This window comes from Marmota marmota, unplaced genomic scaffold (assembly GCF_001458135.2).
Source record: "Marmota marmota marmota unplaced genomic scaffold, marMar, whole genome shotgun sequence".
Taxonomy (NCBI): domain Eukaryota; kingdom Metazoa; phylum Chordata; class Mammalia; order Rodentia; family Sciuridae; genus Marmota; species Marmota marmota.
Window position 1 is genome coordinate 337,768 of NW_026000205.1, and position 12,280 is coordinate 350,047.

Sequence of the window (12,280 nt, forward strand, 5' to 3'; positions counted from 1 at the left end):
CCTTGCCCTATCTAGAGTTCATCTAATCCTCCATGCTCCCCATCCCAGCCCCGCTATGAATCAGCCTCCTTATATCAGAGAAAACATTCAGCATTTGGTTTTTGGGGATTGGCTAACTTTACTTAGCATTATCTTCTCCAACTCCATCCATTTACCTGCAAATGCCATGATTTTATTTTTTTTAATTGCTGAGTAATATTCCATTGTGTATATATGCCACATTTTCTTTATCCATTCATCTACTAAAGGCATCTAGGTTGGTTCCACAGTTTAACTATTGTGAATTGTGCTGCTATAAACATTGATGTGGCTGTGTCCCTGTAGTACGCTGTTTTTAAGTCCTTTGGGTATAGACCGAGGAGAGGGATAGCTGGGTCAAATGGTGGTTCCATTCCCAGTTTCCCAAGGAGTCTCCATACTGCTTTCCAGATTGGCTGCACCAATTTGCAGTCCCACCAGCAATGTATGAGTGTACCTTTTCCCGCATATCCTCGCCAACACTTATTGTTGTTTGCATTCTTAATAGCTATCATTCTGACTGGAGTGAGATGAAATCTTAGTTTTGATTTGCATTTCTCTAAGATGTTAATTTTTAACACCTTGAGTTAAATGAGTATTAGAATGAATTCCTGTTTCTTTTTACTTTTTTCCTTCTTAAATTTTTAAATGGACAAGTAAAAGTTGGGCATACTTATATTGTAAAACATGAGGTCTTGATAAAAGTCATGTGTACCTTGTGTGAGAGCGAAATCCAGCTATTTGACACACACACACGGCCTCACATGTTGATTCTTATTGTGTGTGTGTGGTGAGAACACAGAAGATCTTACTTCTTTTTCTTTTTATTTATTTTTTTACTTTTACTATTGGGGGTGCTCAGGATGGAACCCTGGGGCTAGCATGCTAGGCGAGTGCTCTACCCCCAGCTGCACCCCAGCCTTCGTTCCAGTTTTTAAAGAAATGTGACTACTAGAAATCGTAAGCGTTGGGGGGCATTATGTGCGTCTTGATTAGTGCTTCTCTGGATGCTGAAGTTTCTCAAATACCAGGTCAAGAACTGAGACTGTCCTATGAGGTGTGGGGAACCACGGCAGGGAGGTGAGAAGCAGGGATCGGAATCAGGGCACAGAGACCCTCTGGGGCCCAGCAGGGGAAGCAGAGACCAGGAGCCCCTGGATGGTGGGGGGTCTGATTTGAGAGGAGCCAGGAACATGGGGCCAGAGGGGAGGTGAGCCCACACAGAGAGGAGACAGGGGGACAGGGTTACAGCTCCAAGGACTGCGATTAGGTCCCAAGAAGAAGATGCTAAGTGCAGGTGGGACCAGGCGTGAAGGGTCCAGAGAGGATCCTGAATGCCAGTTTGGACCTTGTGTGAAGGTGATAGGAGCTGAGCGATCTAGGGTGACAGTTAGATATAGTGCAAGGAAAACGAGGTCACCTGAGGGGCCACACCCTCTGTCCTTGACTAGCACCTGCCTCCAGTTTCCAGACCCAAGTTCAAAGGCACCTCCCCAAATTCTCCCAGATCCCTGCGTAGCCTCCTGCTACCCCACTTCTCACCAAACCCTGTGGCTCCCGAGTCATCTGCATTCCTGCTTCCCTCTCCTCTGTGTCCCTCCCTGAGTGCCCTCATCTCACCAGTGAGCCTTCAACTGCTCCGGGGCCCTGCCAGCTTCCCACCACTGCAGCCCCGAGACCAACTCCATGGGCACACGCTTCCCAGGAAACCTGCAGGTACCCGCAGAAAACAAGCAGGAAGAGTTACGGCCAAGGCAGGGAGGGGGGGATGCAGAGAAAGCAAGAAAGAGGCAAAGGTCAGAGAGACACAAACCAGAGAGGGAGAAGAGAGACAGACATGGAGACACCTGACCACGGCCGGGGGAGAGATGGAGCCAGAGACCCCAAAGGTGGCCAGACTTAGAGGAGCAGGGCCAGGAGGATCCAGAGAGCTGAAACACCCAGGCAGGACCAGGTGGGCAGTCAAGGACCTGGCCCGACTGCCAATCAGACAGGGACAAAGGAAAGCCATTGACACAGCCTCCCACCCGCCTGCCTGGAAAGAGGTTGAGAAACGGAGCTGCTGGGAGCGTGGCACTGGGTGCAGGGCGGACAAAGCCGGATTGTTTGGGGCCCTTTCCCCACAGTGCCTGGGCCTGCTCCCCAGCCCTCGCCGGGGGCCAGGGCCAGCGAGCGGACACACCCTTTCTCACTGCTGGCTGCTCACACTCTCCTGGGACACAGAGGTCGTCAGCACCCACAGAGGGACTTCTGGGCAGGTGAGTCACCCCAACCCCACTGAACCCAGGCAGCTGGTGCAGGGCCTCAGTGCTCCCCACCCAGGAGTGAGGGTTGCAGGTCTCAGAAGTTCACAGACAGGGTGGGGGACTCCTGAGGCCGGGCCTCCATTTGATTATCTGGGAGGCTGGCATTTGGGTCCTCAGTCAGCTTCTCAAAAACTCAGAAGTCTAAAAAGAAGGAGAAAAAACTCCACTTTACCTTGCTCTCCAGACTCCAGCCCTCCTCCCTCAGACCTGAGAGTCCTGATTCCCAGCCCTCCTCCCTCAGACCCAGGGTCCAGGCCCAGCCTCCTCCCTCAGACCCAGGGGTCCAGGCCCAGCCTCCTCCCTCAGACCCAGGGGTCCAGGCCCAGCCTCCTCCCTCAGACCCAGGGGTCCAGGCCCAGCCTCCTCCCTCAGACCCAGGGTTCCAGGCCCAGCCTCCTCCCTCAGACCCAGGGGTCCAGGCCCAGCCTCCTCCCTCAGACCCAGGGGTCCAGGCCCAGCCTCCTCCCTCAGACCCAGGGGTCCAGGCCCAGCCTCCTCCCTCAGACCCAGGGTCCAGGCCCAGCCTCCTCCCTCAGACCCAGGGTCCAGGCCCAGCCTCCTCCCTCAGACCCAGGGTCCAGGCCCAGCCTCCTCCCTCAGACCCAGGGTCCAGGCCCAGCCTCCTCCCTCAGACCCAGGGTCCAGGCCCAGCCTCCTCCCTCAGACCCAGGGTCCAGGCCCAGCCTCCTCCCTCAGACCCAGGGTCCAGGCCCAGCCTCCTCCCTCAGACCCAGGGTCCAGGCCCAGCCTCCTCCCTCAGACCCAGGGTCCAGGCCCAGCCTCCTCCCTCAGACCCAGGGTCCAGGCCCAGCCTCCTCCCTCAGACCCAGGGTCCAGGCCCAGCCTCCTCCCTCAGACCCAGGGTCCAGGCCCAGCCTCCTCCCTCAGACCCAGGGTCCAGGCCCAGCCTCCTCCCTCAGACCCAGGGTCCAGGCCCAGCCTCCTCCCTCAGACCCAGGGTCCAGGCCCAGCCTCCTCCCTCAGACCCAGGGTCCAGGCCCAGCCTCCTCCCTCAGACCCAGGGTCCAGGCCCAGCCTCCTCCCTCAGACCCAGGGTCCAGGCCCAGCCTCCTCCCTCAGACCCAGGGTCCAGGCCCAGCCTCCTCCCTCAGACCCAGGGGTCCAGGCCCAGCCTCCTCCCTCAGACCTGGGGTCCAGGCCCAGCCTCCTCCCTCAGACCTGGGGCCCAGACCCCCAGTGCACTCTGGGATCAGTACTCCCTTCCTGACAGCTGGGTCAGGGGGTCACCAGGAGCCGAGGTGTGGGGCAGAAGGAATGCTTGTGGGTGGCCTGGGTTAGGAGGAAAAGGGTGGGGTCAGCCTTTAGGCTCCAGGACGTGGGGAGACAGGGGTTAAAAGGAAGTATCAGGGAGCGTCTGGGGACAGACCCAGCCTCTTCCCAGGAGGCCAGGGAGCCAGGCAGATCCTGTGCACAGCCCCTGCAGCACCCACGTCCCTACCTGCTCCCTGTGTGTCTGATTCGGAGACACCGGTTCTGCTCTGTGAGTCTTCTCTCCCTATTTCTCTGCCAGGGGCTCCCGGACTCTCCGGGCCTGGCCTCCCTGTCTGCGTGAGTGATAAGCTGCTGTCCTTTCCTCCCACCCAAGAAACCTGTGGCTAGGAGGCCCCAGGCCACCCGCAGGTAAGAACCTACAGATGTGGGGGTGAGTGACAAGGTCAGCACAGAACAAAGGTGCAGAGGGGAAGTCCCACAGCTGGGAAGAAGGTCAGGGACCCTCTGGCTGAACTCCTGCCTCCAAGGGGTGATCTAGAGCTTGCAGAGGCAGAAAGCACGACTCAGAATCTTTGAGCCTCGGGCCAGGAGACATGGCACCTGCCTTCATGGGACCCTCAGAGGGAAGGCATGGGTTTGGGGAAAGAAGATCAGGAGGCCAGAGGGAAAGGCTAGGTCACGGTCAGGGGAGCAGAGCAGGCGGAGAGGAAGGAGAGGATGAGGGGGAGGCTGGGGCACTAAGGCACCGCTGGCCTCTCCCCCAGGAATGGACTTGAAGAAGACACTGATGGTGGCGCTCACCCTCATGGCTGCAGGTGGGAGGAAAGAAACCTAGATGGGGGAGGCTGGTGGTGGAGTCTGCCGTCCATGGGGAAGAAGTCGGCAGGGTGGGATGTGCCAAAGCATGGCGGAGGGGGGGTGCCTTCAAAATGAGGAAGAGTTAGGAATGGGGTGAGGAGGGGAGAATGGGGATGGGGAGGACCGGAACGGGGGTTGGAGGTAGAGTTTAGGGATGAGTTTGGCTTTAAGGATGGGCACAGAGATGGGGAAGGAGTGGGCGGTGGAGAAGGTGAGGAGGAAGATGGACACAGGGCTGGGTTTGGGTGGGGAGTGGCGATGGCCTTGACTGGGGTCACCTTGGTGGGTCTGCCTGGTGGGCATGCCCAGATTCCTCTCTGACCCAGACCCTTTCTCCCTCAGCCTGGGCAGAGGAGCAGAATAAGTTGGTCCATGGTGGACCCTGTGAGAAGACATCTCACCCCTACCAAGCTGCCCTCTACACCTCGGGCCACCTGCTCTGTGGTGGGGTCCTCATTCACCCGCAGTGGGTCCTCACAGCTGCCCACTGCAAAAAACCGTGAGTCTGTGCGCTGCAGAATGAGCTGAAGCAATTAGACCTTCAGGTGTCTCACAGGCTTAGGAGGAGGCAGACCCAAGCTTCCACCTGCCCCTGCACAACCCCCTGCTCCCCACATGACTAAGTTCATCCAGATAGTACTTAAAGGAGTACTGATTATCCTTGGGAATTCTCAGGGGTTGGTTCCAGGATCCCATAAGGACAGCATAACTCTCAGGTGCTCGAGAATGGTATATTGAATATTGAATGACGTGGTATTTGCATATAACCTATGCACATCCTCCTAAATACTTTTTAGATTACTTATAATTCCTGAGACAATGTTTTGTTTTGTTTTAGTGGTGGGGATTGAACCTAGGGACACTTAACCACTGGGCCACATCCCCAGCCCTTTTTATTTTTTATTTTGAGACAGGATCTTGCTTAGGGCCTCCATGAGTTTCTGAGGCTGGCTTTGAACTCAACAATCCCCCTGCCTCAGCCTCCCAAGCCACTGGGATTACAGGCTGAGCCACTGCACCCATCTAATCCCTAAAACAGTGTCAATGCTATGCAAATAGTGGTTCCACTGTGCTGTTTAGGAAATAATGACAAGAAAGAAAGAGTCTGTACATGATCAGTATAGATAGTTTTCTTCCCCAGTCTAAGGTTGGTCGACTCCGTGGATGTGGCATCCGCAGATCAGAGGACTGACTGTACCAAGCAGTGCCGGGGCAGGAAGCCTGGCAGAATTGCTCCTCTCATGAACTTGCCTTCTAATGGGCCCTGAAGGACATGCTGGGGGGTTGGGGTTTAACTCTTAACTACAGTGGGACTCAATAGAGTGAGGTTTACATTTTGGGGAGCACCTAGCCATGTGAAAGAGGACAGGGCAAGAGGAGATTAAGGGAGCCCCAAGTGGGGGCTGTTGCTGTCGCCTGGGGACATGAGATGGTGACTTGAACCAGGGAGGTAGCAGTGAGGATGGAGGGAAATTGGGAGGTATTTTAAGACCAAGGACATGATAGCAAAGGACCGGAGAGACAGGAGGCAGGGCTGATCTCCAGGTGCTTGCCCTGAACAACTGGGAGTCCTGTCATACAGGGAGGGGACATCAGACATTTCCTTACAGCTGAGGTGAGTTTGAGCTACCTGAAGGTGTTTAGGCAGAGACACTAGGTGGGCCCTTGAAACTCAGGGGAGCACTCAGGAGTAGGTAAAATTAAGGCTCCATCTACAAACAGGTCGTATTTAAAGACATGGGACTGGACAGGATCATCCAAAGAGCAGTTCTAGACAGGGAAGCACAGAGGGCCCGGGGCTCAGCCCAGGACCTCAGGATCACCAGTTAGATTCCAGATGCTGTCGCGTTCAGTGCTAAATGCAGACCAGGGTTAAATCACACAGTGAAGAACATGGTTTACACCCATGTCCTGGAATCCCTGCAGTAGCATATGAGGAAACTGAGCTCAGATGAGTAGTAAATGACAATTCGGGTATTTGGAAACCAATTGTCAGGACTCCCCGTGTGGGGGATGCAGAATCATGCAGAGTCAGGAACTCCAAGGCCCCCAGGGAGACCCGGGGTCACCCCCAACATCACCATCCACTCATTTGGTGCACAGTGACTAAGAATACCACAAAGTGCCAGATTTGAGTTGGTGGTAGAGCTTCAGCCAGGGACACATCAGGGCAGAAAGAAGTAGCAAGTCAGATCTTTAAGAAACACATCTTCAAAATCCAAGATAATTACCGTAAGGCTAAAGAAGGAAAAAACAGGGCTCCTACTTTTGATGGGAGAAATCAGGAAAGACTTTCCATGAGATGTGATTCAAGCTGAGGCATAAAATAGGAGAACTGGTAGCCAAAGGAAGAAGGGGAAAGAGCATTGGAGGTCCAGGAAATGCCAAAATGAGGCCCCTGAAGATCCAACAATCTTGGATCTTCTAAGAGTGACTAGTTCACTGGAGGGCAGGAGGTGGTGGGAGAGAAGGGCGGGAGGTGAGCAGGCGGATCCCAAGGGGTCTCCAAGGCCAGGCTGAGCAGCTTGGACTTTTTTCTGAGGGCAGTGGGAGACTTTTGAGCAAGGGAGGAATTCTTTGATTTGTTTCAAAAATATCTATCAAACACGTATCACGTACCAGATGCTGGTTGAAGCCCTGGGGATCCTGTATCTGAACAGAATAAAGTCTCTGGGCTGACCTCCTAGGGCCTCACCAGCTAACAAACACCACGGCCAGCAGCCCCCAGGGGCTAACTAAATAAAAATGAATGGGAAAAAAGGCACATTTTGAGCTCTCGATATCCACATGCGGCTGGTGGCCACTGTGCTGGACAGCGTAGGTGGAGAACATGACATCATGGCGGCAAGCTGTATTGGACGGCAGTGTTACAGGAGGAGGAGACACAGTAGAGAATATTTAGCAATAAATGCACAGTGGGCGGGTGACGGCGACAGGTTCTCTGGTGAAAAGGAAAGCAGGGCTGTATATTTGCATTTTCACTGGGCAGAGGGAAAGCTTTACTGAGAAGGTGACACTTGAAGGAGCTGAGGGAGAGAGCCAGGCAGATACCCGTCTTGCTGGCACAAGAAGCAGCTCTTGCAAAGACCCTGGGGTGGGAGGAACCCTGTTGTGTTTAGGGAAAGCCAGTGTGGATGGAAGAGGAGGAGGGGGAGAGAAGGAGGAGATGCTGTCTGTACCATGGAGAGAACTTTGACCTTCACTCTGATTGAGCGGGGAGGGGTGTGAGCACAAGAGGAATAGGACTGACTTTCCTTGTTAGAACCCTCTGGCTGCTTTGTGGAGGGTGGACTGTAGAGAGACAAAGGCAGTAAGCAGGCCACTGCGGTAGTCCAGGTAAGAGACGACAGCTCAAACCAAGATGGTAGCAATGGTGGAGGTGAGTGGCTGGATATAACTCACACAGCCAAATGGGCCTCTGGACAGCTTGGATGTGGGGCAGGAAATAGACAGTCACGGACAGCCCCCAGGTTATTCTGGAAGGCTGTGGGAGGAGCAGAGCAGGTGAGTCATGATTCCCCGGCTTCAGACGCAGCCCATGGGCCCCGGTAAGACCCAGCCTGCTTCCCTTGCAGAAAGCTTCAAGTCTACCTGGGGAAGCACAACCTCCGGCAAAGGGAGAACTCACAGGAGCAGAGCCCTGTCGTCCGGGCTGTGGCCCACCCTGGCTACAACGCTGCCACCCATGACCAGGACATCATGCTGCTGCGTCTGGAATACCCAGTCAAACTCTCTGAATGGATCCAGCCCCTGCCGCTGGAGAAGAACTGCTTGGCCAACCACACCAGCTGCCACATCCTGGGCTGGGGCAAGACCGCAGATGGTTAGTGAGGGGAGGTGACAGGGGAACAGGCCAATGGCGATGGGGGAGGTGAGCAAAGGGTGAATGGTCAAAAATGAAGGTGGGTCAGAAGATGAAGGGCCATGGGAAGATGGGTTAATGGTGAGGTCTGCTGGGCGCACCACCGTGAGAGGGATCCTTAGGAGCTGGGCCAGTGGGTGAACAGCCAATGGGGAAAGTAGATCAGTGGATGAACAGCATGGAAAAGATGGGCCGGAAAAGGAAGGGTCAGTGACAAGGGTTGACCAGTAGGAATATTCTAATCAGGAAGGTGGCCAACGGTCCCCAAGATGCACTTATGGGCAAGAATGGATAAATGGAGGAGGAACTAATAGAAGAAGAGGGATCGATCAACAGAGGAGTCTGTTATGTGAATTCCAAATGCAAACAGAGTACAGGCAGCTGGTGGGAAAGGGGTCAAATGGGAAAAGGCCGGTGGTTGAGAGGAGTCATTAGAGGAAGGATCAGAGGAAGCACAGGTTCAATGGATCAGTGGGAACCACGGAGGAGGGTCTGGGAATGAAACACCAATGAACAAGGCGGAGTCCCTGATGAAGAGCCAATAGGAATTGAGAGGCAATGGAGAAGGGTGGGGTCAAAAGGAAAGGACCAATGAGGGCTGTGGACCAGGGGATGAAGAGCCAATAAGAAGGGAGAGCCAATGGGGAAGGGCAGGACCAACGGCCAGGTGGCGACTAATCGGATGAACTAATAGGCAAGAAGGGCTGATGAAGGACAGGTGAATGCTCAGGAGGGAGATGAGAGAGGAAGAAAGTCCTAGAGTCCAACCAACTGGAACTGCTGAGGGGGGGATGGGAGGAAGGGAGACAAGTGGAGGAGAGAAAAGGGAAAGCCTGTAGGGAAAGAGATGTGGGCAGAGATGGCACCTGGGACGGTGGGCCAATGGCAGGTGAGGATGATGGGGAAAGCGACCAATCAGGAGGCGGGGACGATGGAACTGGTTCTAAGCCAGAGAGGCACACAGGAGAGGGAAACAATGGGAAATGCGACCAACAGGTGGCCTTACTGTGGAGGGATGCTGGGGAGGACGGAGAGGGGCGTCCAGCAAGCCCGCCCTCTCTCCTGGCAGGCGACTTCCCCGACACCATCCAGTGTGCATACATCCACCTGGTGCCGCCCGAGGAGTGCGAGCGGGCCTATCCTGGCCAGATCACCCCCAACATGGTGTGCGCAGGCGACGAGAAGTACGGGAAGGATTCCTGCCAGGTGAGGCCACCGCGACCTGCCTGTTCCACAGCCGAGGACGGAGACACAAACACACAGCCAGAGACAAGAAGAGAGACCAAAACAGAACTGTAGGGAGCCTGAGAGATGGGCTGGGAGGGAGCTGGGACAGGCAGCCATTAAGATAGTCGTCAGAAGCAGGAAATGCAGAGAGAAGGACGGAGAAGGAGGGATCCAGACCAGAGAAGACACACGAAGGAGGCAGGTGGTGCACGGAGCCGCTCTGCCTCACACAGGGCGCCCATCGGGAGCTCTGCTTGGAAATGACCATGCTCTGGAGCAGGGTGACCCCGCGGGCGTCTCCGTCTTTCTCTCTCCCTGAGTCATCCATTCCATCTCTGAGTACCTCTAACTCTGCTCCATGTGAGCCTTGTCTGTCCGTCCCCCCCTTCCAGGTTGCTGCACCTGACTTTCTCCCTCTTTCCCACAGGGTGATTCTGGGGGTCCGCTGGTATGTGGAAACCGCCTGCGAGGCCTTGTGTCATGGGGTAACGTCCCATGTGGATCAAAGGAGAAGCCAGGAGTCTACACCGACGTCTGCAGATATACCCACTGGATCCGGAAAACCATTCAAGCCAAATGACCCTGACATGTGATATCCCCGACTCTTGACCTATGACCCTACTGGCTGGCTCCAGAATTTCTCTTCCCCTGACCTTGCCTTCCTTCTGCACCTGCCTGGTTGTGACCCTTGACGCTTCATAAAGCAATGATGCAAGAGCACAAATCCTCCCTGATTTGACCCCAGCTCCTCCCTTGCTCCACTGGGGTGGGAGAGCAAGGACAGGGCTGCAGTCTTCCCCCACTACTAAGAGAACCCAGACCCCTCTAGGCCACTCTCCCTGCCTGGGCTTGTCCTTCCTGCAGACAGAATGCTGGTTCAATACTGGCAGATACTGAGCTGGAGGGCCAGTTTGCTATCCTTGGGCAGTACCTTCCTTTACAGAGTACATTAAACAGTATATTCCTCATGGGATGGGGCTACTGGGACGATGTGAGGTTACAAGCACGTGAAATACATATAACAGTGCCTGGCCCGGCATGCGCCCAATAAAGGATGAATTTTATTACTAAGGTGCTTTTCACTTTTATTCCACGTCTGCCTCTTGGAAGCCCAGATTTTCTCATTTTTCCCTTACACTCCAATTTCATTTCAGCCCCTCCAGGAAGCTACCCTTGACTCATCCACCTTGCATTAGCCCTCAGGGATGGCTCTGTCTCTCCTAAGCTCCCCTTGTAGCAGCAAAAGAGGGATGAGAGAGGGTTAGGAGACCACTGTGTGTGAGTGGGAGTGGTGGAGGGTAACATGGGAGAGGATGGCAGAGGCCAGATCTCAAAGGACCTCAGACACCAGCTTGAGAAGCTGGGACTTTCCCTAAGGGTAATGGGGAGCCATAGAAGTGTTATGAGCAAGAGCAGCACTGGGGCCATATGCAGGATGGATCTGAGGGGAGAGACTGGAGCCAGGGGGCAGGGAGGAGTTGGGATAATGGTGCAGGGAGAGAGGATGAGGCTGAGCTGGGGCTGGGACTGGCAGGGCTGGAGAACGGTGGAAGTGGGTGACATGGCGGGAAATGAAGGTCAGTGGAAGAGGATGCCGTTGAGTGTCAGCAGAAGAACTTGGACTTGATGCTGAGGGCTCAGAGGAGAAAGACAAGGGCAGACCTGGGTCTTAGAAAGACTTTAAGATCTTTGCCTTAAGACTCAAAGAACCAGTCAGGCATAGTGGCACACACACACACCTATAATCCCAGCTACTCGGGTGACAGAGGCAGAAAAATCACAAGTTCAAGGCCTGCCTGGGCAACTTAGCAGGGTCTCAAGATAAAATAAAAAGGGCCGGGGGTGTGGCTCCGTGGTAGAGTGCTTGCCTATCATGCATGAGACCCTGGGTCCCATCCCCACCACTACACATGCGTGCACACGCGCACACACACACACACACACACACACGCACACGCATGAACCAAAGAACCATGACATTTCATCCAGGGGCCAAATGAAAGTGCTAACTCCAGTGAGCAGATGGAACAGGAAGCCCTGGGCATGGCCCCAGCCACCTCCACCCACCCCTGACGCCCACTAAGAGTTATGAATAGTAACTCCCAGGGTCACCAGGAGAAACCCACTCGATGACTGCCCAGAACACAGTTGTCACACCAGCAATGGGCTGGGTGTGTGGGCTATGCACCTTTGAGCACAGGAGGGGACTGACTGACTGACACTGCTGCTCTGACTGGGCTCTGCGACCTATGTGTCCTTCTTGCTCGCTCTGCCTATGATCCCCACACAGCCCCTGAGATGCATGTGAATTTCCAAGCTGTCAATCACAAGACATCACCAAGCAACCCCCTGAAACCCAGTCCCTTGCCTTATTTGGGTTGAACTTTCTCAAATGCCTTCCCCTCAATAAATAGGATGGTGTCAGGCGTGGTCTCTCTTTTCGCCTGCCTCTCTTGCCTCCTTTGTGGAAGCTGAGGTCAAGGAGCCGTCACAAAACCCCAAAAAAGGTATTTCTGTCTCCGTGTGGTTATTTAGTAGCCAGCCCAATTCACCTGGAGTGAACTGATTCAGCCGAGTGTCGTGGCACAAAGTCAACCTCAGTTAATGGAGAGGGAAGCTTCTTCCTTAATGGATAATGAGAATACCGACCATCTCCCACAATAAGAAGCCGTGCCAGACACTGTTCTAAGGTACCGTTATTGCCGGGTTTCGGTTCGAAACTAAAAGGCTCAGGGGTCACTCCAGTTAAACTGGGCTAACTGGGCTGCACGAAATA

At 54.6% G+C, this 12,280-nt stretch overlaps 2 protein-coding genes across 4 annotated transcripts in view; both read left to right on the top strand.

Annotated features, from left to right (window-relative positions):
• The window catches only part of Klk7 (kallikrein related peptidase 7), an 18,637-nt gene extending 9,513 nt beyond the window's left edge, over window positions 1-9,124 (top strand). For both annotated transcript variants that reach the window (XM_048790446.1, XM_048790447.1), the window contains exon 7: window positions 9,110-9,124. The gene's annotated coding sequence lies outside the window, so the exon portion shown is untranslated. The remainder of the gene's footprint in view (window positions 1-9,109) is intronic.
• Window positions 2,120-10,575, top strand: Klk6 (kallikrein related peptidase 6). 2 transcript variants are annotated; one of them, XM_048790449.1, is made up of 7 exons: window positions 2,120-2,276; window positions 3,856-3,965; window positions 4,322-4,372; window positions 4,758-4,914; window positions 7,991-8,238; window positions 9,347-9,483; window positions 9,932-10,575. In XM_048790449.1, the coding sequence occupies exons 3-7, from the start codon at window positions 4,324-4,326 to the stop codon at window positions 10,082-10,084; spliced, it is 744 nt and encodes a 247-aa protein (XP_048646406.1). In that variant the 5' UTR covers window positions 2,120-2,276; window positions 3,856-3,965; window positions 4,322-4,323; the 3' UTR covers window positions 10,085-10,575. The 2 variants fall into 2 exon arrangements, with proteins under 2 accessions (XP_048646406.1, XP_048646407.1); XM_048790450.1 differs by lacking the exons at window positions 2,120-2,276; window positions 3,856-3,965; window positions 4,322-4,372; window positions 4,758-4,914 and adding an exon at window positions 6,967-7,751.
• Window positions 10,576-12,280: the final 1,705 nt, after the last annotated feature.